Source organism: Juglans microcarpa x Juglans regia, chromosome 2S (assembly GCF_004785595.1).
Source record: "Juglans microcarpa x Juglans regia isolate MS1-56 chromosome 2S, Jm3101_v1.0, whole genome shotgun sequence".
Taxonomy (NCBI): Eukaryota; Viridiplantae; Streptophyta; class Magnoliopsida; order Fagales; family Juglandaceae; genus Juglans; species Juglans microcarpa x Juglans regia.
Window position 1 is genome coordinate 3,797,450 of NC_054597.1, and position 21,817 is coordinate 3,819,266.

At 34.2% G+C, this 21,817-nt stretch overlaps 2 protein-coding genes across 5 annotated transcripts; one reads left to right on the forward strand and one right to left on the reverse strand.

The window, feature by feature from the left end:
• Positions 1-5,535: 5,535 nt before the first annotated feature.
• On the reverse strand, positions 5,536-7,793 carry LOC121252275 (transcription factor MYB20). The gene is made up of 3 exons (XM_041151840.1): positions 7,569-7,793; positions 6,870-6,999; positions 5,536-6,241 (listed from the first exon to the last, which is right to left on the reverse strand). The coding sequence occupies exons 1-3, from the start codon at positions 7,699-7,701 to the stop codon at positions 5,593-5,595; spliced, it is 912 nt and encodes a 303-aa protein (XP_041007774.1). The 5' UTR covers positions 7,702-7,793; the 3' UTR covers positions 5,536-5,592.
• Positions 7,794-15,050: 7,257 nt separating this feature from the next.
• On the forward strand, positions 15,051-21,655 carry LOC121252325 (ADP-ribosylation factor-like protein 8c). 4 transcript variants are annotated; one of them, XM_041151927.1, is made up of 6 exons: positions 15,051-15,301; positions 19,445-19,526; positions 19,606-19,638; positions 19,729-19,850; positions 20,877-21,038; positions 21,140-21,655. In XM_041151927.1, exons 1-6 carry the CDS (start codon positions 15,264-15,266, stop codon positions 21,255-21,257), a joined length of 555 nt encoding a protein of 184 aa, XP_041007861.1. In that variant the 5' UTR covers positions 15,051-15,263; the 3' UTR covers positions 21,258-21,655. The 4 variants fall into 4 exon arrangements, with proteins under 4 accessions (XP_041007861.1, XP_041007862.1, XP_041007863.1 ...); XM_041151928.1 differs by lacking the exon at positions 15,051-15,301 and adding an exon at positions 15,338-15,555; XM_041151929.1 differs by lacking the exon at positions 15,051-15,301 and adding an exon at positions 15,623-15,646.
• Positions 21,656-21,817: the final 162 nt, after the last annotated feature.

The window sequence follows — 21,817 nt, forward strand, 5'->3', positions numbered from 1 at the left end:
TTTTACGGAGTCAAGATTGACGTACAGTATTAATTATTATTATCAAGTCAGCATGTAGTTTATGTTTTTTTTATCTGCATGCACGGTGTTTCTTGATTGCTTAATTAGGTCGTTAACCAAGATTTTATCTCAGTGTGAACTGTCATTGCCTAATTAATTTTTAGTATTAATTTTAGTTATCAGCATTAATGGCTTCTAGCTAATGGCTCTCCGGTTAAACGGGCATATATCTCACTCGACTGATCTTGTCATGAATTTAGTATGTTGGTTGGTCAAACCAACACATGAGCATTAACATTGAATTCATCAAATTTAATTTTAAAATTTGATAAAAAGTACATATTTTTCTTAAATCTAAAACCTTCTATCCATAACTCTACATTAGATTAGTCATTGGATTCATCAAAATAATAATATAATATTATTATTTTTGTATATTTTATAATTACACTAACCATATGTACATTAATAATTTATTGTGATACTTATATTATTTTTTTTCAATTAATTTTTCATCAGTTTGTTTCCAACCGTAATGTAGTCAACCATAGTGTAGCCAAAAAAATACAAGGGCTCATGAACTTAATCCCCTTGCATTTCAATATAAAAAGTAAAACTAGCTTTTATGATTCATGTCAAATTCAAAATAATTACGCAATTAAAATGATATCATGATCCAACTTTGACCCAACCTAACTGAGATCCTTGCTACCAATTGCAACTGAAAGCTCCAAAAGGAGAGTTGGGCTAAGCCATTAAAATGTCAAATATTTAATCAAATATTTAAAATGTCAAAGTGATCTAAACATCCATATGAGGTACAATACATAGAAAATGTCAAATATTTAACCATTAAAATGTCAGTCAAATATGAACAGTAAATTCATAAGAGTTATATCTCACATTAATTAAAAGTCATCATTATGGTTAAGAATTTATACTTAAAACGTATAGATCTAAATGGTCCTACTAATATCAATTATACACTGATATAACAAGAATGTACCTAAAAGATATGAAATCATAATAGCATATTGTAGAAACATGCCATAATCATAAACAAGCAAGTACTTAAGGAGGAGAGAAGAAAATAAAGAAATGGCGCAAAGAAAACTAGTAGAATCACTTTAAGCCTATCAAAACTACAAAGGATATACATTTTTTTTTTTTTTTATAAGTTAGGCATACATTAGATCCATATAAGACATGCGACAGGCACATTCAATCCATTACATCTTTGGCTCAATTACACAGATAAAACATTGATCGATGAGATACAAATTGAAAAACAAAGATCATTGAAGTGCAAATGGAAAAGTTGGAATAAATTGATATTAATTGTAATATCCACAGTGAGGTAAAATAACAGTTGATGATGCTGTAAAACATTCCAATCATCACCTATAACTTATCTTGATGGCTCTCAAGATACGTGGCTGAGTCATTTACAAGCCTGTCTTCATCTTGAAAGGTATGCAAGTGATAAGAAATTCAATGAGAAAGGTCTAGAGCAAGGCAGTGTCGACAGTTTGCCATGGTGAGTTTCATGTTTCTGAATTAACAGCTTGGAAGCCATGCCTTCAACCCAGAAATTCTCATTATTTGAAATCATAACTCTCATCTCAATCAACAGTAGATTAATGCATGTTCAATTCTACCAAAATGGGCCTAAAAACTAAAAAAATTATACTCTACACACGCATAGATGAAATATCTGAATTAGACCAAGATGGAGTATATGCAAAAATCGAAGATGCTACAAGTCCTGTCTCTGAAATTTGTAATAAGAAAATTATGGAATACGTGAGCATAAAAAAATGAAAAAGCTAGAATCAAAAACCCAATTCGAAGTTTAAAAAAATAGCAAATACTGCTCAAAGATCAGCGTAGAAACCTTGTAATTCATAATAAAAAGAAATGGAATTACGGGCAAAAAGGGAGACAACATTTGGAAGAAGTGATTTTGTAATAAAATAATCTGATAGACTGTAAACAGTTAGTTTTTAAATATAAAAATAAAAGTAAAGTTTTTGTAACTCAAAATTTGAATTTTTATCTTTACCGAATCCAATACCTACGTTTTAAATATCAGATTCATCAAATTTTAGAGAATCATTCGTTTTAGCGAGTCTGCTGCCCGTGCTCTGACGCCATATCAAAATTCAATATTTTTTTCAAATCTCATTGAATTTTTCAGTCAACATTATTTTAACGAAGCCACGCATTGTACGACCTTAAACTACAAGCTAGGGTACTTCAGTTTGACTTGGTGTACTGAGGAAGTTGCTTTGTATTTTCCGATCCGGTTCCAATTAACATGAAAGTCGGCCCTTGAAATTCATGTATTTATCTTTTCGAAGCATGAAATTAGAGTACTACGTACGTATTAGGTCGGTTGGCGAATCATCAATTGTAACTTTGAAACTTTCACGGAAACATGATGAGTTGAGCTTCGTATAATTATAATTAATATTCTTCCAAAAAATAATAATATTGATGGATGATCTCGAGTTGTACTGGACATGATCTTCGTGCGTGCATGGACCGGAAACAGGTATAATTTATTAATTACAGCTTCCCAGGGTTATAAATATAAGATCAAATTTCAGCATTGACTATATAATATACACACACAAATTAATACACTGATCGAATATATCTTAATTTGAGTATACTCAAATACATATTTTTTTTAGCGATTTAATTATATATAATAATGAACGTACAACTTCTCATGTTTTTTGGAATTTATACTTAATTTCGAGATTCAGGAAAATTGCATGCATGCGCGCTAGCTAATTGGCTACTTGCATTCATGATCTCATCACGTCTTTATAAATTAATTATGACTATATATCCCAACGAAATAATTCAAACTAGATCATGAATTGAATGGTTCGTACATAGAAAATTCAATCAAGATCAGTAGCCGCCAAATGATATATAGGCTAATTCCAAGAAGGTGGACCAGTAATTTAGTTCCTAATTAATTTGTATATATATGTGCGAGAACAACCCATTAAGCTCAAATCACCGAATTACAAGCACATTCATCATATATGTATAAACAGGGACGGAATTAGAATTTGGTGCGTGAGAGGGTGATTAGCAAAGTGTGTCGTATGTAGGATTGAACGGTAACCAACATTTAAGGTAGCAAAGTGTGTCGCCAACATTTAACATTATAAATCATATAAGGTAGTTATCTAGTGACAACTAAATTATTCAAGTTGTCAATCTGAACCTCTCACTTGAGTTCTATCGGATTTAAGTGAACGATAAAAATTAAGATAGAAATAACTATGTGATTCTTGTTAAAACAAACGATAAAAATTAAGTAAACAAATGATAAAAACTAACTATGTGGTTTTATCTCTGTCTTCACTCCTAATTGTTAATTTGATGGTAGTACATATGTACTTACTAACAAAACTAATAGAAATGAATAAATTAACTAGTGGAAGACTTGAAAATAAAAATGTAAATGAATAGGAAAATTGAGGTTGTAGATTTACCAAATAGCTTATAAAAAGAGACCAAGATATTTTCTTGCCTCTTATGAGATGTGAAAAAAATGAGAATGTGAGATTTTATTAATTACAAAAAATAGGTGTGAGTATGAAAAATTGTTGAAAAACTAAAAGAAACCTAGACAACTAAGTACTGCATAAGATTTTTGAAAATGTTTTAGAGGGATAAATTATCTTTATATCAGGACATCTTTAAAAAGCCATATACTAAAACAAGTTATTAAAATTTTTTGGGGGCTATTAATATCAATGTAGGTCCGCCCTGGCCTGTATATAAATACACACACATGCATACACACGTGTGCGTGCGTGCGTGCGTATTTGCTTGGTATATATATAGCAAGCTAGCTTAATGTGTGAACCCTGAATGCCAAGCTTGTTTAACAAGAATCCGAACCAATTTGTCTATATCATTATCACCTAATTAAAAAATAATAATGAATAAAAAAAGTATCTTGATCAAGTTATTGACAAAAAAACTTGATTAATTCAGCTTGCATGCAGCATTAATATTTAAACTCTCAAATCTTGGTCTAAAAATATAGATTATTGATAAGATAGATTATATATGTGACTGCTAGCTAGCTAGCTAGATTATATATATATATATATATATATATATATATAACATGTGAAGTACTTAATTTTATGTTCAAACATGCAGCATTCGTATATATAAGCTACAAGTTACCTGAATTCACAATAAATAAATAAATAAATAAATAAAAGAAGCTACAAGTTACGACCTATTTATAAGTTGAAAGAGTCGCAATTCAAGAAAAGCGGCAAAAGATTAAATAAACATATCTTTGTGTATTTTATTTGAAGATTACAGTGTGTACACAAAAAGTCATCACCGAAAACATGAATAAACAAACTGATCAGTAGTACTCTCACTGTAACGTCTTGAGGGAGTCACATTTAGCCTATATTTCAAAACGACTATTTAATAATATATAAAAATTAAAATCACATTAAAATAATTATAAATTAAAAGTAAATTTCTCATTTCCAAACATACAATGTGTATGAAATCTTGTACACCACTTATTTTTATTACTACTAGTTATAATTATTATAAGAAAAATAAGTATTTGTGATGGATTATTTACGATAAAATAGATTTATTTTGATAAGAAATAATTATTTTTATTAAAAATAACTGATTAAAAATAAATAATTTTTTTTTTTTTTTTATAGAGAATGAAATATCGCATTCACTCTCGCAAATTTCTATGAAGAACTTGAGAATTTTTTATGCACATGTACGCACCTAGCTAGCTAGCCAGCAATATTGGACGTGGGAAAAATGGAATGCTAGACAATGATTTTGGAAATTTGCTAACTAGAATTATATGTTTTGGTATACGTATTGCAAAAATAATAATAATAATAATAATAATAATAATAAAAGAAAAAAAAAAAGATGTCAACCATAAATAATGTTTCGACTTTTCCTAAAAATAAGTCTTTGGACTGTAGATCGTTCATCTCACAAAATATACAAGAGATCGAAATGCTTGCTAGCTAGCTTCATCCAAAAAAACTATTTATTGACTTTATTGTCAGTCATGACCTTTAGGTGTAATTAATGCATGGCAATTACATTCAACTCGTGAGGGTTGTCTGGGGATATAAATTTTTATATCCCAATTAACCCGGTTTATTAAGAAGAATAATTCTAGAAAATAAGAAAAAAAAAAAATCCAACTGATCACGTCAATTTAATTTCTTGATCCCAGACTGGGTCTGGCAAATTATCTGTGGGCGAGAATATTGAACTTTACGTAAATATTGTTTGGATAGACGTCGAAACACATGCATCGGAATCAAAGGGAAATTAGAGCAAATTTTAAACAATGGCCTGGAATTGGCAAATTAATAGTTTTAACTTGTCATGACTACTATTCGACCCAAAGGAAAATAAATGTTTATTTTACGTAATTCCCTTCGAAATTATGAAAGTAATTAAATTGCTAATTCAGAGGTGGGGTTTACCCGGATCTTGATATATATATAATTCATTGCTAATAATCAAGTTACAAATAAAGCGCACAATAGGCTATATGTATGCCCAAGATTCTTCATCCAAAACCATTATCGGGCAGTAAAGAGAAGGATCAACAATCTGCTTTTTGTCACCATTATCAGTAATCAACAAATCCCAACGACTGAGGTCATAATCCCACAATCCCATGCTGTTGCTAATCATGTAGTCACAAGGCCACTCAAAATCCGGGAACTGCAAGTCTTGCAAGAAGTTGGAGGAATTTGAAGTAGAAGAAGAGGATGATGAGGAGGAAGAACTTGATGAAGAATCTGCACATGGGACTAGTATCTCATGGGGTTCCATTAATGGAACTTCATCAGTGCAGAAGCTATTATTCATGAGCTCCATTGGGTCACATGTGCTTGTCATGCTTTTGCCGCTTTCCTCCCTGGCTTCAGTAATGGAGGATGACTCCAATGATGTCTCGGGTTCCTTGTTTTGATCAAAGTCAGGTGTAGTATCACTATCAGATAGAGAAGTAATTTGTTTCTGTTTTTGCTCTTGTTCTTGCCGGGGTTGATCATTTGCTGTACTAGAGATTGGTCTGTGGGTGATTGGATCAATACCCATCTTTTTTAGTTTTTTCTTGATGTGGGTGTTCCAGTGATTCTTGATCTCATTATCAGTTCTTCCAGGGAGATGAGAAGCAATCTTAGACCATCTGCAAAATGTGAAAGATTCTTAAACTTCATTATGACAGTAACTACTAAAAAACTGATGTCTTTAGGAATTACTCAAAAGGAGGACCGACATTATGTATGGGCCATGGCCACTAGAAAGGTGCATGTAAGATGACAAGATTGCCCCTTCGTTTATCTATTTACTACTAATAGCTAGTCAAATCAATATACTTCATTGAATACTTGGGAAAAAACAAAAAAAAAATCAATTACTTACATTTAGAAACAAAGAAAGTTAAATCATATATGTGGGACTCGGTCTGAAAAACCCTTCTCAAGTCTTCTCCCCGAGGCATCATGCAACGGGATTTGGTCTTCCATTATTGATAAATAAAAAAATACCATTAACATTTGATAGGTACAAAAATTAATAGAGGTTGCACAAATTTAACTCTCTCACTCCCACAAGATAGTGATTGAAAGCCATTATAAACTTTAGTGTTTCTTTCAAGCTAGCATTTGCAGAGATGAAGCAATTATTAATGCAGAAGGCTACTTCACAAGTTAAGCACTAAAAACAACTTGACTTCAGAAGAATCCATGAGCCAAGACACAGGAAATGAAGAAGAGGTGGTTTTGGAGCTACTGGAAAAGGATTAAAGAACGAACCTGTTGCCAAGTTGAGCATGGAGCTCAATGACCATTTGCTCTTCATATTCCGATAAAAGACCTCTCTTCAAATCTGGCCTAAGATAGTTTGTCCATCTCAGTCTGCAACTTTTGCCACACCTTAACAATCCTGCAGTCAGACCCACCATAATCATAATCAATAAAGTGAATTTTTTCTGTATTCTTTTCTGCATTCAAATGTTTACTTATGAAAAATCAGAAACATTTTGTAGTCGGCTTTTCTGGTCCATTCCTCTCTAAGTTGTAAAGACAACCCACAACAGAACATAGAGAGCAAAACAAACTTAAAACCAGCTTGCTTTCCTTACATTCTGTAGGAAAAGACACCATCAGAAAGTGCGGAAAAACATTTGAACATGAAGTTTAGAATGATCAATAACTAAAAAGAAAGGAATGAAAAATAAATTCAAATTCATCAAAGCGTGTTTTCCTTTCATTTCTGTAAGGCAAAATCAGAGTCCATTTTTAAGATGATGAGCATCCTCACACATGACACATATATTGATCAGAAAGACACAAGACTAAAATCTTCAAAGCCTTTAAAATTCGCAAAACGAGAGGAGACGACCACCCTTCCCTCCAAATTCAAAATAAAACACCAATAGTAAAAATTCTGCTAAAGATCTCTGTTCCTCTCTGTATGAAAACGTAGATTAGGTAAGGCAAATGGAGGGAGACCTGCAAGCTTAGGAACAGCTCTCCAACAACATTGGCCATTGGTGAGAATAAAGTTAATAAGCTTCTTGTCCTCCTCAGCTGTCCAAGGACCCTTCTTTAACCCAATTTTGTCACAGCACGGTTGCCTCCCCATCCTCAACCAACCAAACTTCAGAAACCCACAAATCCAGATATACTTTTTCTCTAAGATAGGCTGAGATCAGAGAGAGAGAGAGAGAGAGAGAGGGAGGGAGGGAAAGAATAAGGAGACGGAGTTAAAAGAAATACAGATAACAGGGGGTAGTGTATTGCACATCTACCTACATATATATATATATATAGGAAGCACCTCCATGGACTTGGCCACAGTTTTATTATAATTATTATTAATTTGTTATCGGTATCAGTAAATGTAATATCTATCTAATGTTTTAGTACTACTCTTCTCCGACTGTGTCCACGTGTTGAGGAGGGACGCAACGCGTGCCACACGTGCGACGTCTTCATCTGAAAGCGCCACCTCATCCACCCACCTTTGCTTGAGTTTGAAGCCTGAGATAATCCCATCTTCTCAGGTCACATACAGCAGCTAGCTAACTAGCTAGGGGAAACTACGAGTAAAACCACATCAAAAAGACTACGAACAAAGTAATGTCTTTTTTTTTTTTTTTGGCCGAATAACAAAAAGTATGTTTCAGTCTATATCATGTATTCGGAATACTTTAAGAAAGGAGAAAAATGGTTGACAGGTCATACTAATTGCAACTTAAATTTGATGAATACACTTCAAGAATACCCTAATACTTCAAGATTACAGTTGTCTTGTTCTTCATTATCATGTATGTATGTATGAATGTATGTATCCATTACAATTAATGGAAAATTAACAAAGAAAAGCAAGCAATTACAACTGATCTGGCCTTGATCAATTGTTTTGCTGCTACAGATAGATATACACGAGATAAGAAAAGGGAAAAACGCGGTGAAATTGTAATCAAGTTTGGGGGATTAATATTCAAACGTAGTAATGGATGGAATAAACAAAGGTCAGTCAACAATATTATTGTAGTACTGCAACATATGATCCCGCTGGACATCATGATAATGAAGAACAAGAAAACTGTAATCTTCCAATTCAATATCCAAATCGATGCTTTTGATTTGCTAGCACTCAATCTATGGGAACATCCATCTTATGACATACCAAAAAAAAACAGGGGGTACCTGTAAAAGCATCAATAGACGACGTCTGTGCTTGTTATTTTAGTATTTTACGCCTAATGACTGTCCGGCACTCTTTATTTCCAAGCAAGATTGTCCAGTTTTTACTCCTCTTTGCGTTTAAACGAAAACATACATACTTTCTTACCTTCTCATGAAGGAAGAAGGGGGAGAAAAGTATAATATTTTTTTCCAGGGTGGCAATTTTTCTACAGCAGACTATTGTTGTTGAGATTAGTAGAAATGCAGTCTTACAGATGTAATATCATTCTGTTGTTTCTTCTCGATAACTCATAAGAAGATCAGCTTACGGCATCATTAATAAAAAGCGTAATAAATATATGGTATGATTTCCAAGTTGTATTAAATGGTTTGGTTTCTACGTGAAAAGTCAAGTGGACGTGGAAGAACTGGGACTGCATAATCCTCCAGCATTAATGGGTACCATTTCGTCTGCAGGATTATTCTTAGTTTGTCCAGAACATCGCGATCATCACTTTTTTTCCAGCATTATTTAGAACTAGATTGCTAATTTCAAATCACTGATCTTAGACAAAACGAACTACAAAATGAGTCATAAAAATGTAAACAAGAAAAGCTACTTAATTCTAGTAATGAGTCATCATGAACATGGCAAAGCTCGATCGACATGCTTGTTCAAGTTCACCAAGATTATTGATCATGAACTTAAAAGGCTAGCTAGCTCATGTAATGAGTTGACTTGACTAGTTTGTAGCCTTAGATCTTCTCGAAGATGCATATATACATATATAACCCATATATGAATAGTATTTAATTTAAACAAATAATCTCTGGCATTAATATATCTAATTTCTAAACATCCATATATAGAATTCTAACGTACGTAACCTTTGTAATGGCTGAAGCTTCGAGACAATTACTGAAAGTCAGCTTTACAAAAATGTCATACAAAAACAAACAAAGCAGCCAAAAGAATTGTGATCATCTCGTCTTTAAGAATTTGGGGTTTGAGATAGAAACTCGATTCAGCCTTAAATCGAGGCGGCTTGACCGGATAAGGTTTGATCCTCTTATAAACTATTAAAAAAATACACTATTCTTGTGTCACCTTTTTTCTTTCCAAATAATCTTACAGACCCTCGATCGGTAATTAATTAGAACTCACGGAAAATGTTTAGGAACAGGTCTAGAGCCAAGGAGTAATTAGTAGAGAACATAAAAAAACAAAATTAGGCAAAGAAGCTTCTTAGTACTTCACATCCGCTTACCCCAAAAAAAAAAAAAAATAATAATAATAATATTATTATTATTATTCATCGCGAAGACATGCAGCTAGCTAGGGCCTAGGATGTAAAAGTGTGGCTCAGATCGACGTGGTTTTTGGTGTCACTGCAACTTGTTGCATGCAACGCGGAGAAAGAACTTTCCCTAGCTAGCTAGCTTTCATTCGAGGCAAAATCAAGATTTGACCACCTTCTATATATATATATGTATGTATATGCATTATCACGGGTCAGAAAGAAGGAAGAAAATAAATAAATAAAACTCAGAGATCGACCATCTATTTTTGAATTTTCTTTGAATTTAATTCATTTCAAAGCTTATAACGCGTAATTAACTGAATATGCATGGTCTTTGGTTTTTGTCAATGAAAAGATCTGTCTTCTTCTTCTGGTTTTTCTTTGAATTTGATTTTCTTTCGACATATATATGTTCAGTACTACTACTACTGGACAAGTACTAACGCGTGTACTCATGATCTATATATATATATATATATATATATATATATATATGCTCCTTATAGTAAACGAAGACCCACCTTGATTCCTGATAATGTTTCCTTTATTTTTGTTTTTTCTTTGAACAACTGCTTTGGAAGAATTTAGTTTTTTTTTTCTGAATTAATTATGCATTTATGAGGTCATTCCAACGTGTGCATGTCGACAGGCGGATTCTGGGTTCTAACTTTCTAGTACTGGTGGATATAGTGGCCTATGATTGAGTTTGGGAAAATTTGATTAGCTCGAAATCAGTGACTTACAATGAGTAAAGAAAGCATATGATTGCTTGGTTTCTAGGTTCAAACATAGGTTGTCTCCAAGGAAATTTAGTGCAAATCCAAATCGCGGGTCGGCCACGTACAATATTCACGGCTGTAAATTTTGCGCAGTTTTAGTGTTGTTTCACACATTAATCCCTGTGAATAAAATAGAAAAAATTTAAAATCTGTATAAAAGATAAAATCAACTTTTTCTTAATAGACCTCATACACAAGATTTCCATGCCTTAAGACTATTATATATAGCATGACTCATATATATATATATATATATATATATATATATATATAGTTTCTCGCAATTTTACCCAATAAGTTTTGGTTGTGAGCATATTATTCATATTCTCTTTCAAAATCAGGGTTGCCTAATTAATTTAGACACTAAAGTTGTACTTGGAATAGTTAGGACGTTCTAGTTCTTTTACAGGACCTTAGTTTTGATATCATTTTCGTTATGAGAAATGATATTTGCAATCCATGCACAAGTGTCGGCAAATTTTTTGAAAAAAATTAATAAATATTCAACTCACATGAAAAAAAAAAAATAATAGATCTCACTATTTTTAAAAACAATTATGCCCTACTTGCACACTCCATGTCGACTATATATAGCATTACTCGTTTGTTATTCCAAATTCTTATTTGTAAGAGGGATTTCCTCTGGAAAAAAATAGAAAGATCAAGATGGGTTTTGCTCTGTTCAAACTTGGCTCATTTAATTTATTGAACCCAAAATATAAATTTATTGTTGAATAATCGTTTATCAGATAGAGATATATAGTAACAAATTAAACGCGTTCTTCTAGAACTATACTCGAGTTACTCGTCAGTTAGTGAACCAACAGGGCTTATTAAAGCCATCTATACTCTGTCCGGTACAGCCTAAACCGAGTGAGCTTCAACACGTTTGACTACTCAATCCTCTTACAATTAATTATATCATTAATTACGTGCAGGAAAGATAATCCTACAAATTGCATGCAAATTCACACGACTTTAGTCTGTGGTTTGAAACCATAATAGAACAGTTGGCTGCGAAATCATTTTGGGAGAAAAATCTTTCATAAAATCAATTAATACAGGTCATGTACGTGTGTGTAATATAGATGGTACATTGCTCTTAATTGTCAACAGTCACAAACTCACATTAATGATTGATAAAAAAAACTTCTTCCCTTTCATGCATGGTTTGATCACCTTTAAGCTTAAAAGGCTTTAATTTCGTTCTTTTCACTTTGAATGATCAGTGTATATGACTTTCATTTTATTATAAATTAACAATATTTATGTCCAATATATGAATCTAGAGCTATCTACATGTTATCAAGTAATCCAATGTTTCATGAAAGAACAAAGCATGTCAAAGTTGATTATCATTTCACCATGGACATGTTGCTAACTATATATTGTAATAAAGGGACACCCATAGTGGGCACTCATTCCCTTTAAGGGACACCCATAGTGGGCACTCATTCCCTTCTGTTGGGATTTATAAAGTGACTTAATAACCACTTCATGAGTCTTGATAATTGGCCCTTAATGGTCAGTCGAGAGTTATACTTAGACGGACTATTTACATAGTCTCTCCTCCCTTTGGATGATGAACTAGTGGCATATATAGAAAATCTCTCTCAAATGGTTTTCTCTAGTCTCTACTTTTAAGTTGTGAAACGTGTGAGTGTTGCTCTGGCTTTCTACCATGTAGCACACTCCACCATCGATGAGGAGGATTTCAGATGAACAACAACAATAACAAAAATCCGTGGAACAACTACACTAGATCCAAAATATTGCAGAAGAGGTAATATCACTTCTGCTGTATATTCTGATATAGTATTTCTAACATATAAAATATATATATTATTAAGCTAGCTAATTACTAGTGTGAAATGTAAGGGCCGCAACTTGGACCCCTCCAACAAGTTATGAAGTGTGTATTAATGCATGCGGTGTGTCACAAAGTCATTAGTCAAATTGGCCATGTTCGAGTGATATTGGTGTCAGTCTTCATCAACCAATAATTATAAAGTTTGAATACTGTACTATGGAATATATAGTTCGACAAATAGCTTATTGTCGATCGATTGATTCCCTTAATTATAGGTTGTAGAGTTACGAAATACATTCTAATATTAAATATATAAATATATATATAAATATATATATATATATATATATGGGGCCACGGGCATATATATTTTATATGAGATTGATCTTCCTCAAAGTTTCGGCTTTTGATCTTTGGATGAGCATTTCTGCAGTACTTGATCTCCTACTAGTTTAACCATTTTTTACGATCCTTGGGTTAACTGCTAATTAAACACAAACATTAATTTCATATATTGTACTTAAGCTGCTCATAAGTATCATGCACAATGCTTGTACGTACGCACAGTTTCAACGGTCTTGATCATCATCATCATGCATGCAAGTCATTCATATTGCGAATGTTTTGTTTTCTTGTTTTTGGAATCTCTTTTATGGAATAATTTCTCGGACAAAGTAATTTGTTTTCATACGGATAAGTCAAGCAAGACAAAAAGTCGGTTTGAACAAAAATTAAAGTAGGGGCGAGCAAGCTAAGAGATGAACTTGTCAGTACTGAAGTTGTGGAGTGTATATATATATATATATATATATATATATATATATATTGTCGTCTCCAATTTGCATCTTACACCCTTCTAGATGTTTTGAAATTTAGCTGCCTACCTGTCATTCTCTTGTGAAATATTGTACAAGAACTGACACTAATTTGCCCTTCAGTTGGCCGGGGTTGCTTTGCATGTCATTTTTCTCGTGTCAAGGTCTTAATTAATTACATGATTCTAAATATTATCGAACTTCGTTTACGTATCATGTGTCCGTTAAGTAGCATTTGTGTCATGTTTCTTGTCATGTGTTAATTAAAGAAGACATGGCAATGGCTTGAATATCCCTGCATCTTTTACTAATCCAAATTGGGGAATTTGACATTTACTAATTGGGATCTTCGACTATGGTTTTTGAGTTCTTGCCTGAGCGGAGAGGTTAGAATTTTATGGGCTTGTTCCTTTTAATGAGAAGTTGATTGGCCCAATCTTTACATAATGTAATATTCTTGGGCCCAAAATGTCCGTTATGATTCAAGGTCCAAATTTAATAGGTGATCGATCAGTGCCCAATCATGTATCATCTCCCACCATAAAGCCCAGGAAGGGGATTGTGTTGGTATCGTCGCCACAAAAATAAATAATAAAAAATAAACAAGATTTATTGGATTCATAATTCACATCAGTCCGGAGGCTTTTTGAATTTGATAATTGAGAAAAAAAAATTATTAGGTACTCTTGATTTGTTTATAATTAACCTACAAGGAGGATTAACAGAAGTTAATAAATTTATTTATTTTATACAAGAAAAGTGACTTTAATTAATACAATAACAAATTATACTTGGGTGTGACACTATTGCTATCGTGCAGGACGGACAAATCCATAGAATGTTTCTTATTATATAATTAAATTAAATTAACTGCTTATATAAATCTATGTCACAGCCTGCCCGATTGCCATCTATTTAGCAAATAATAATGTCATATACAATCTTAAAATGTACAAATTACGTGTATTTTAACAAAAATATTTGTTATTTTTTAACGTTAATTTTAAAAAGTTTTCCCATGAGATATGTGTTGGGCGGGAAAAAAAACTGGTTGGTAAATGTTAAAAAAAAAAAGAAAAAACTATTTACATCAGCCTAATATTGGCAGTAGCCGCAGCATATCTAATGTATTGAGTAAAAAAAAAAAAACTACCATATAAGATAAGCGGAGAAGTACAACTGATATATAGCCGGACTAAAAAAAAAGTGTAACTGAACGGTAAGCATTCTCCAAATTGCAGAGATGTATAGAGCTATAATGCGTTCTATTCAAAAATCCAAAGCAACGTGACTGACTTTAAACGGAAGGAGAGTTTTAAATGCCACTTCAAAATTCAGGGCTTTAAATAGAAGGAACAGCTCAAACGATAAGGAAGAAAGCATTAGCCATAGTTTACCATCTGTATCCTGTAGCCTGTACTGTTTGGCTTTAACGTAGAATATAATAAATAATTTAATTTTTTTAAATTATAAAATAATAATAATATTAAAAAATAATATTTTAATAATATTTATTTTAACTTTTATCTCAATTCATCTAAATCCAATCCAACGTTAAACTTAATATTTTACCCCTCCAACCCCCCACCACTCTTGGATCATTTTGGTGAAAGTAGTCATTATACATATCCCAACAAATTACCTGAAAACCGACAGTATTTTCCTTAAAAGGTGATTCCTTCGTCGGCACAAGAAGCTTCCTTCTTGAGTTCTTTCCCTTCGCTTCTTTCTTTCCTTCCTTCGTTTTCTTGTCCTAGCAAAACCCCGGATTCTACTGCTCCATTGCGCCAAAGCTCAGTTCTTTCAAGATGGGTCTCTGGGATTCCTTTCTCAATTGGCTCCAGAGGTGACCTCTTTGAGCTTTTCTTTTCCTTTTTTTCCTTTCTCTGTGTTCCTTCTTCTTGTTTTGTGCTTTTGATTTGTGGGTTTTGTTTTGATTGTATGCGTTTTTTTTGGAAATTCTGCTCCTGTTCGGTTTGCCGAGAAAATACAGAAAAAATAGTGAAGTTTCGTGACGTTTGTTTGGTGCTTCCTCAGAAAACGTAGAACGCAATATAATAAGTACAAGAGGCTTCTTTAAGTGGATTTGTGCTTCAATTTGTGCGTCTTGGTTATCTCACAGCTCTCTGTTTCCAACTTGGGATTCTGGTTGTAGGAGGAGCATATATGGGGGAAACTCTTAATTCAAATAGTATAATTTCTTGACAACGTGAACCTTGTTCTTTTTTGTTAATCTCTTTCAATGTAGTTTCAGATGTTGTCATAGTTTTATGTTCAAGCTGTATTGGTAATTGATGAAAAATGTTGCCTTCTTCATCTTAGATTTGTTACTTAATCACACCCGTTAATCTGTCTCTTTTAAGTAGCTTTTTAATTAATTGATCGATATATAAAACTACTTAAAATGTGCAGCATCAACTGTGTCGCTGAGGATGACAAATTTAAAACGAAAACTAGCATTGCATTTTGTAATTTGTCACCCTAAACAAGCAACTCGTTACAATAATGGCATAATGGATTATATAGATGCTTGGTTACTTAGAAAGTGTGGGACAAGAGAATATTGTTGTTGACAAGTATTAGTTGGCAACCATTAATCTTTTTTCTATCCCACTCACTTCAGGTAGTTGAATGGCATCGGAAGGTGTAATCAAGCTTACATGGACACCCAAATCCATGTCAATGGTTTTAATTTCTTTTCTTCATCTCCGTTGCTTGCAAAGCAATAAATAATAAAAGCTCAACATTTTTCATTTTTCCCCAATATACTTGGAACCAAAACGAAAGAGTACTTTGAAAATAGCCATTCAGGATGAACTTGTGCTTAATTCAAGCTGAACTTGCCCTTTCTTTGGTTTCCCTGCTTTCATCTTCAAATATTTGAAATCCAGTATGTTTTCATGTCCTACTAGAAATGTATCCTTTATGAACGGCTTTATCAATTTGTGGTATTAATTGATTGTTGAATGTCCCCCATGATCTGTTGTGACTTTGCAGTATAAGATTTTAACCACACAGATTCAATGGGAAAAACACACCACAAATCTTATTGACTTCTGAAACAAATTTATACAAGTGCAGTAGCTTACTTTAGGTAATTACATACAAAAGGAAACTAGAGTTATGCGAGAATAAATGTACAATAAATGAAAAAGATTTACATTGAATTGAAACGGCTATATTGCTATACAGGAGCTTGAAACTGATTCTGCTGACTTTGGTGATTTGATCTTGATTCACTTTTATTGGAGAGATTGTTGCAATCTTCCTTAATACGCCCCCGCAAGATGGGGCTTCCATCGGCAAGGCCAATCTTGGATCGAAGAAGTTCAGTGCGCTGCCTAGACAATGGTTTGGTCAGCAAGTCCGCAAGCTGATCCTGAGTGTGAACATGTTTGACAAGGAGAGTCCTTTTTTGAACCAAGTCACGGACAAAATGGAGGTCTATTTGAATGTGCTTCATGCGAGAATGATTGACTGGATTAAAGCTGAGATGAGTTGCACCAATGTTGTCACATAACAAGGAAGGAGGATCTTTGAGAGGAAAACCGAGTTCATTGAGAAGTCCAAGTAACCACATTGTTTCCGAGGCTGCATTTGCTAAGGATCGGTATTCAGCTTCCGTAGATGATCGTGCAACAGCCCTTTGTTTCTTTGAACTCCAAGAGATAGGATTGGTGCCAAGAAAACTTATGTAAGCTGAAGTAGAAGATCGATCATCGACATTTCCAGCCCAATCGGCATCGGAATATGTGATGAGATTCCAATGTGTGTTCTTTTTGAGTTGAATAACATGGAAGATGGTTTGCTTCAGATATCTAAGTAAACGTTTTGCTGCTGTCCAGTGTGTAATGGTGGGCTTGTGCATAAATTGAGACAACTTATTAACAGCAAAAGATATATCGGGACGAGTAAGTGAAAGGTATTGAAGACTTCCAATAACTCGTCTAAATTCAGTACTATCAAAAGGAGCTGTACCATCAATCAATTTTAAAGAAGTACTTGTAGATAAAGGAGTGGACACATCCTTAGCACCAACCATGTTGGTTTTGGACAGCAAGTCACGTATATACTTATGTTGGGACAAAAACAGACCTGCATGTGTTGGGATAACTTCCACACCCAGAAAATAGTGAAGAGATCCCATATCTTTCAAAGAAAATCTAGCACCAAGCTGGTTAATGATAGATTTCACAAAGCTGGAATCATTGCCTGTAAGAACAAGGTCATCTACATATACCAGAAAATAGCATATAATGGAGCCACTGTGATAAATAAAAAGGGACGAATCAGCCTTGGAGTTATGGAAACCAAGCTGAAGAAGAGCATCCCTGAGAGTAGCATACCAAGCCCGAGGGGCCTGCTTAAGGCCATAAATTGCTTTACGCAATTTGCACACATGATTTGGTTTGGAAGGATCCTTGAACCCTGGAGGTTGACTCATATACACATCTTCAGTAATGTCGCCATGCAAAAATGCATTATTAACATCCATTTGCCTTAAAACCCAGCCCAGCCTTGCATAACAGCAACAGTAAGGACAGATCTAATAGTGGCTGGTTTTACAACGGGACTAAAAGTCTCCGTATAATCAATCCCGGGTCTTTGATTGTACCCTTTTGCAACAAGACGGGCTTTGAAACGATCTATGGAACCATCAACCTTTCGCTTAACCCGAAAGACCCACTTACAGCCCACGGTATTTGATCCAACTGGTGGGGGAACTAAGTCCCAAGTGTCGTGACGCATAAGAGCAGTGAGCTCTTCAGACATGGCAGCACGCCACTGAGGTGTGGATAGAGCTTGGGTCACACACATTGGTTCAAGACACGGGGGAAGGGGGTGTTTGGTTACAACATTTAGTTGTTTGGGTTTGAAGATGTTATTCATAGATCTTGTGGTCATGGAGTGTGTGCGACGTGGAGATGATGGAAGAGGTGCAGCGGATTCGGTGTTGAAAACAGGGGAAGGGGAAGATGTCGTAGGAGCAGATTCACAATGAGAGTCAAGCACGGGTGCAGGTAAAATAGGTGTAGAATCCAAAAAACTTTGAGAATCCATAAATCCATGAGAAGAAGGGATACGGGTATTACCTGGAGGAGATGAGATCGCAGCGGAGACAGGTTCCGAAATCACTGGAGTGGAGGGTGTTAGTTTCTCATTGATTTGTGTAGAAATATTGAGAGCTATGAGGGCATTTTCGGTGGGTGAGATGGGATGATTTTGTGGTGGGTGGGTGGACGTTTGTTCTGAAGAGGAGGCCATTTCAGAGAGAGAAAGGATCTGGTTGCTCGTGAGAGTAGGGCTCTATTGATACCATATAAGATTTTAACCACACAGATTCAATGGGAAAAACACACCACAAATCTTATTGACTTCTGAAACAAATTTATACAAGTGCAGTAGCTTACTTTAGGTAATTACATACAAAAGGAAACTAGAGTTATGCGAGAATAAATGTACAATAAATGAAAAAGATTTACATTGAATTGAAACGGCTATATTGCTATACAGGAGCTTGAAACTGATTCTGCTGACTTTGGTGATTTGATCTTGATTCACTTTTATTGGAGAGATTGTTGCAATCTTCCTTAATATGCAGGATGTCATATATACAGAATTTTGAAACAATTTGTGAAATATGAGAGCATAGATAGTGTTATGTATTTCTTTAGATACAGAAATTTTAAACTGCTATGATCATGGGGATTGGGGACTGACTGTTGAGCTCCTTATTCCTTAATCTGCTCCAGATATTTTTCAATAAAATTGCTGTGCTATATGTAAGTTTTATAAAATAGTATATGTCATTAATATTCTATGATGATTACAAGGAACCCGTCTAGGCTTTACATAGGTTAGAAAGTTTACTCATACTGGAGACACTGTTATATTATTATGTTGTTGCGAATTCAATATTGGTGTCTTTACCATGATTGGATACTGGAAACTAAAGTTGTTTCCTTCTTACTGGCTGTCTGTATATCAGCCTATTCTTTAAACAGGAAATGGAACTTTCCCTCGTTGGCCTTCAGAATGCTGGAAAGACATCTCTTGTTAATGCCATTGCTGTGAGTGAACGCAATCTCTTCTATTCATTCTGGTTGTGAGTGGCTTTCTCTTGACATTTAGTCGTTTTATGTTTTCCAGACAGGGGGATACAGTGAAGACATGATTCCAACTGTGGGTATCTTTTTCCTCGAAAAAATTACCTAAGTCTTTTCTGATACCTGGAATATATCTTACTATGGATTATTAATACTGTAAAACCAGGTTGGGTTCAATATGCGAAAAGTTACGAAGGGAAATGTGACAATCAAGATTTGGGACCTAGGAGGGCAAAGGAGGTTTCGTACAATGTGGGAGCGCTATTGCCGTGGTGTCTCAGCAATTGTGTAATGCCTCTAATCTTTGATCTTCTCCTCCTTGTTATGTAAAAAATCTCTCTATTATTTTTAAATACTCTATACATGCCACTGGGCACGTCATAATCTGTATAAATCGAATTTTTACTCCCTCTAGAGACACACTGAAGCATCTACAGGAAAAATTTGACTCTTTGAGATAAACCTTTGATCATGTGCTACGATAAAAGTCATTTATTAATATCTATTTTCCCTGCTGGCCCATTACAGCTGTGTTTTATTAAGGTTGACGGCAGAAACTATTTTTACTCCTGGTCCATCAGACCTGAGTTAAAATTGAAATTAGGCATCCAAGTTTGCAGTTCTGCAGAAAATCATAGAGTTTATACAGGCATAGAACCGCATCTTGGAACTCAAGAAAATTGATGATTTGCTTGAAAATTGAATTTATCATAAGAAAATAAATAAATCTGCAAAATGAGGTGCCTTTATTTTATGTTCGTCTTCATTGATATATATAATATTTTTACTTATAAAAAAAAAAATGTTTGTCTTCAAGGCGTTTCACTTCCTGATTTCTTTTCCCTTTAGTGCACTTTTTTTTTTCTTTGAGCGCCAGGGTGTGATTGCTATGCATTCATGCGGGTTTTATCGTTTATAAATTGCATGAAATTATGGTATCATATGGCCATTTTCAACAAGACGGCAATATAAGGATTACCAAAATGACTATGCTGTATATTTCCTCTACACCTTTTGCCAAACTCCTCAAAACAAAGGAAACTTGAAAGATCAATTCGATATTTAAGAAGTGGAAGGGGTAGACAAAGCTGGAATCTTAATGATCTATTCCATCCGAGTAGATGCAAGTCATCCATTTTTCCTATTGCAAGTTGTCCATTTCACTAACCATATTAGCACATGATGGATGGTAGTTTCTTTGCTCAGATGGGCGTGAATCGTGATAGCCTCTATATGTTTCATTTAAGTCAATGGCAAAGTTATATTCAATTATATTCACTTCTTTGTTCTTGTTCATGATGGATGCAAAAACAGGTATGTAGTTGATGCTGCTGATAGAGACAGTGTTCCCATATCTCGAAGTGAGCTACATGACCTTTTGATGAAACCATCTTTAAGTGGAATTCCTTTACTTGTGCTTGGCAACAAAATTGACAGGTCAGAAGCACTTTCCAAGCAAGCATTGATGGATCAGCTGTAAGTTCAAAGAACCTTACAAAAAGTGGAATTATATTGCAAACAAATATTTGTTTCCAGTTCTCATTCTCTATATGATTTCTAAATATTTGTGGTTTCAGGGGCCTTGAATCACTTGAAGACAGAGAGGTGTCCTGCTATATGATCTCGTGCAAGGATTCCATAAACATAGATGTTGTCATTGATTGGCTAATCAAGCACTCAAAAACAGCAAAATGATTCATGGGTCTATTTTCTTCGGTGTTTGGATGAAGAATGAGCAAAGCCTGAGAAGCAAATTCGGTGATAAAAATCCTGCCGGGTTGAAGCTTTTCCCCAATTTGGCTTTATTTGTGCCCCCAAATAAGTGCATTGTATAGTACTTTGGCAATTGTAGCCAGTCTTTCATGCTCTGTCACCTTTCCTTATATATTTATACTGTTCCTTTCTAGGTGTTTCTGAATTTTGCGGAGGAGAGGTAGTGCCACTAGCCTGATTAGCTGGTGTTTGGATTGTTTATTTATTGATTGATTGTCCTTCAACAAATACATTACCCCCAGCTACAATTAGCACATTGTCTTCTGATATTCAGCTCGATTATGATGATCGAGATCACTACATGAGGGACACTTTGGTCACTGCATTCAGATGTGATTTCACTACTTTTTCTGCACATGAATTGTTTATTGGCAGATAAGATCATTGATGCTCTTACCTTGGAACTCCATTGGGTATTGAATTGCATTAAAAGCTGGTTTTTATACACAGCCCTTTGAAACGAGTCCATTTTTTTGAAACGA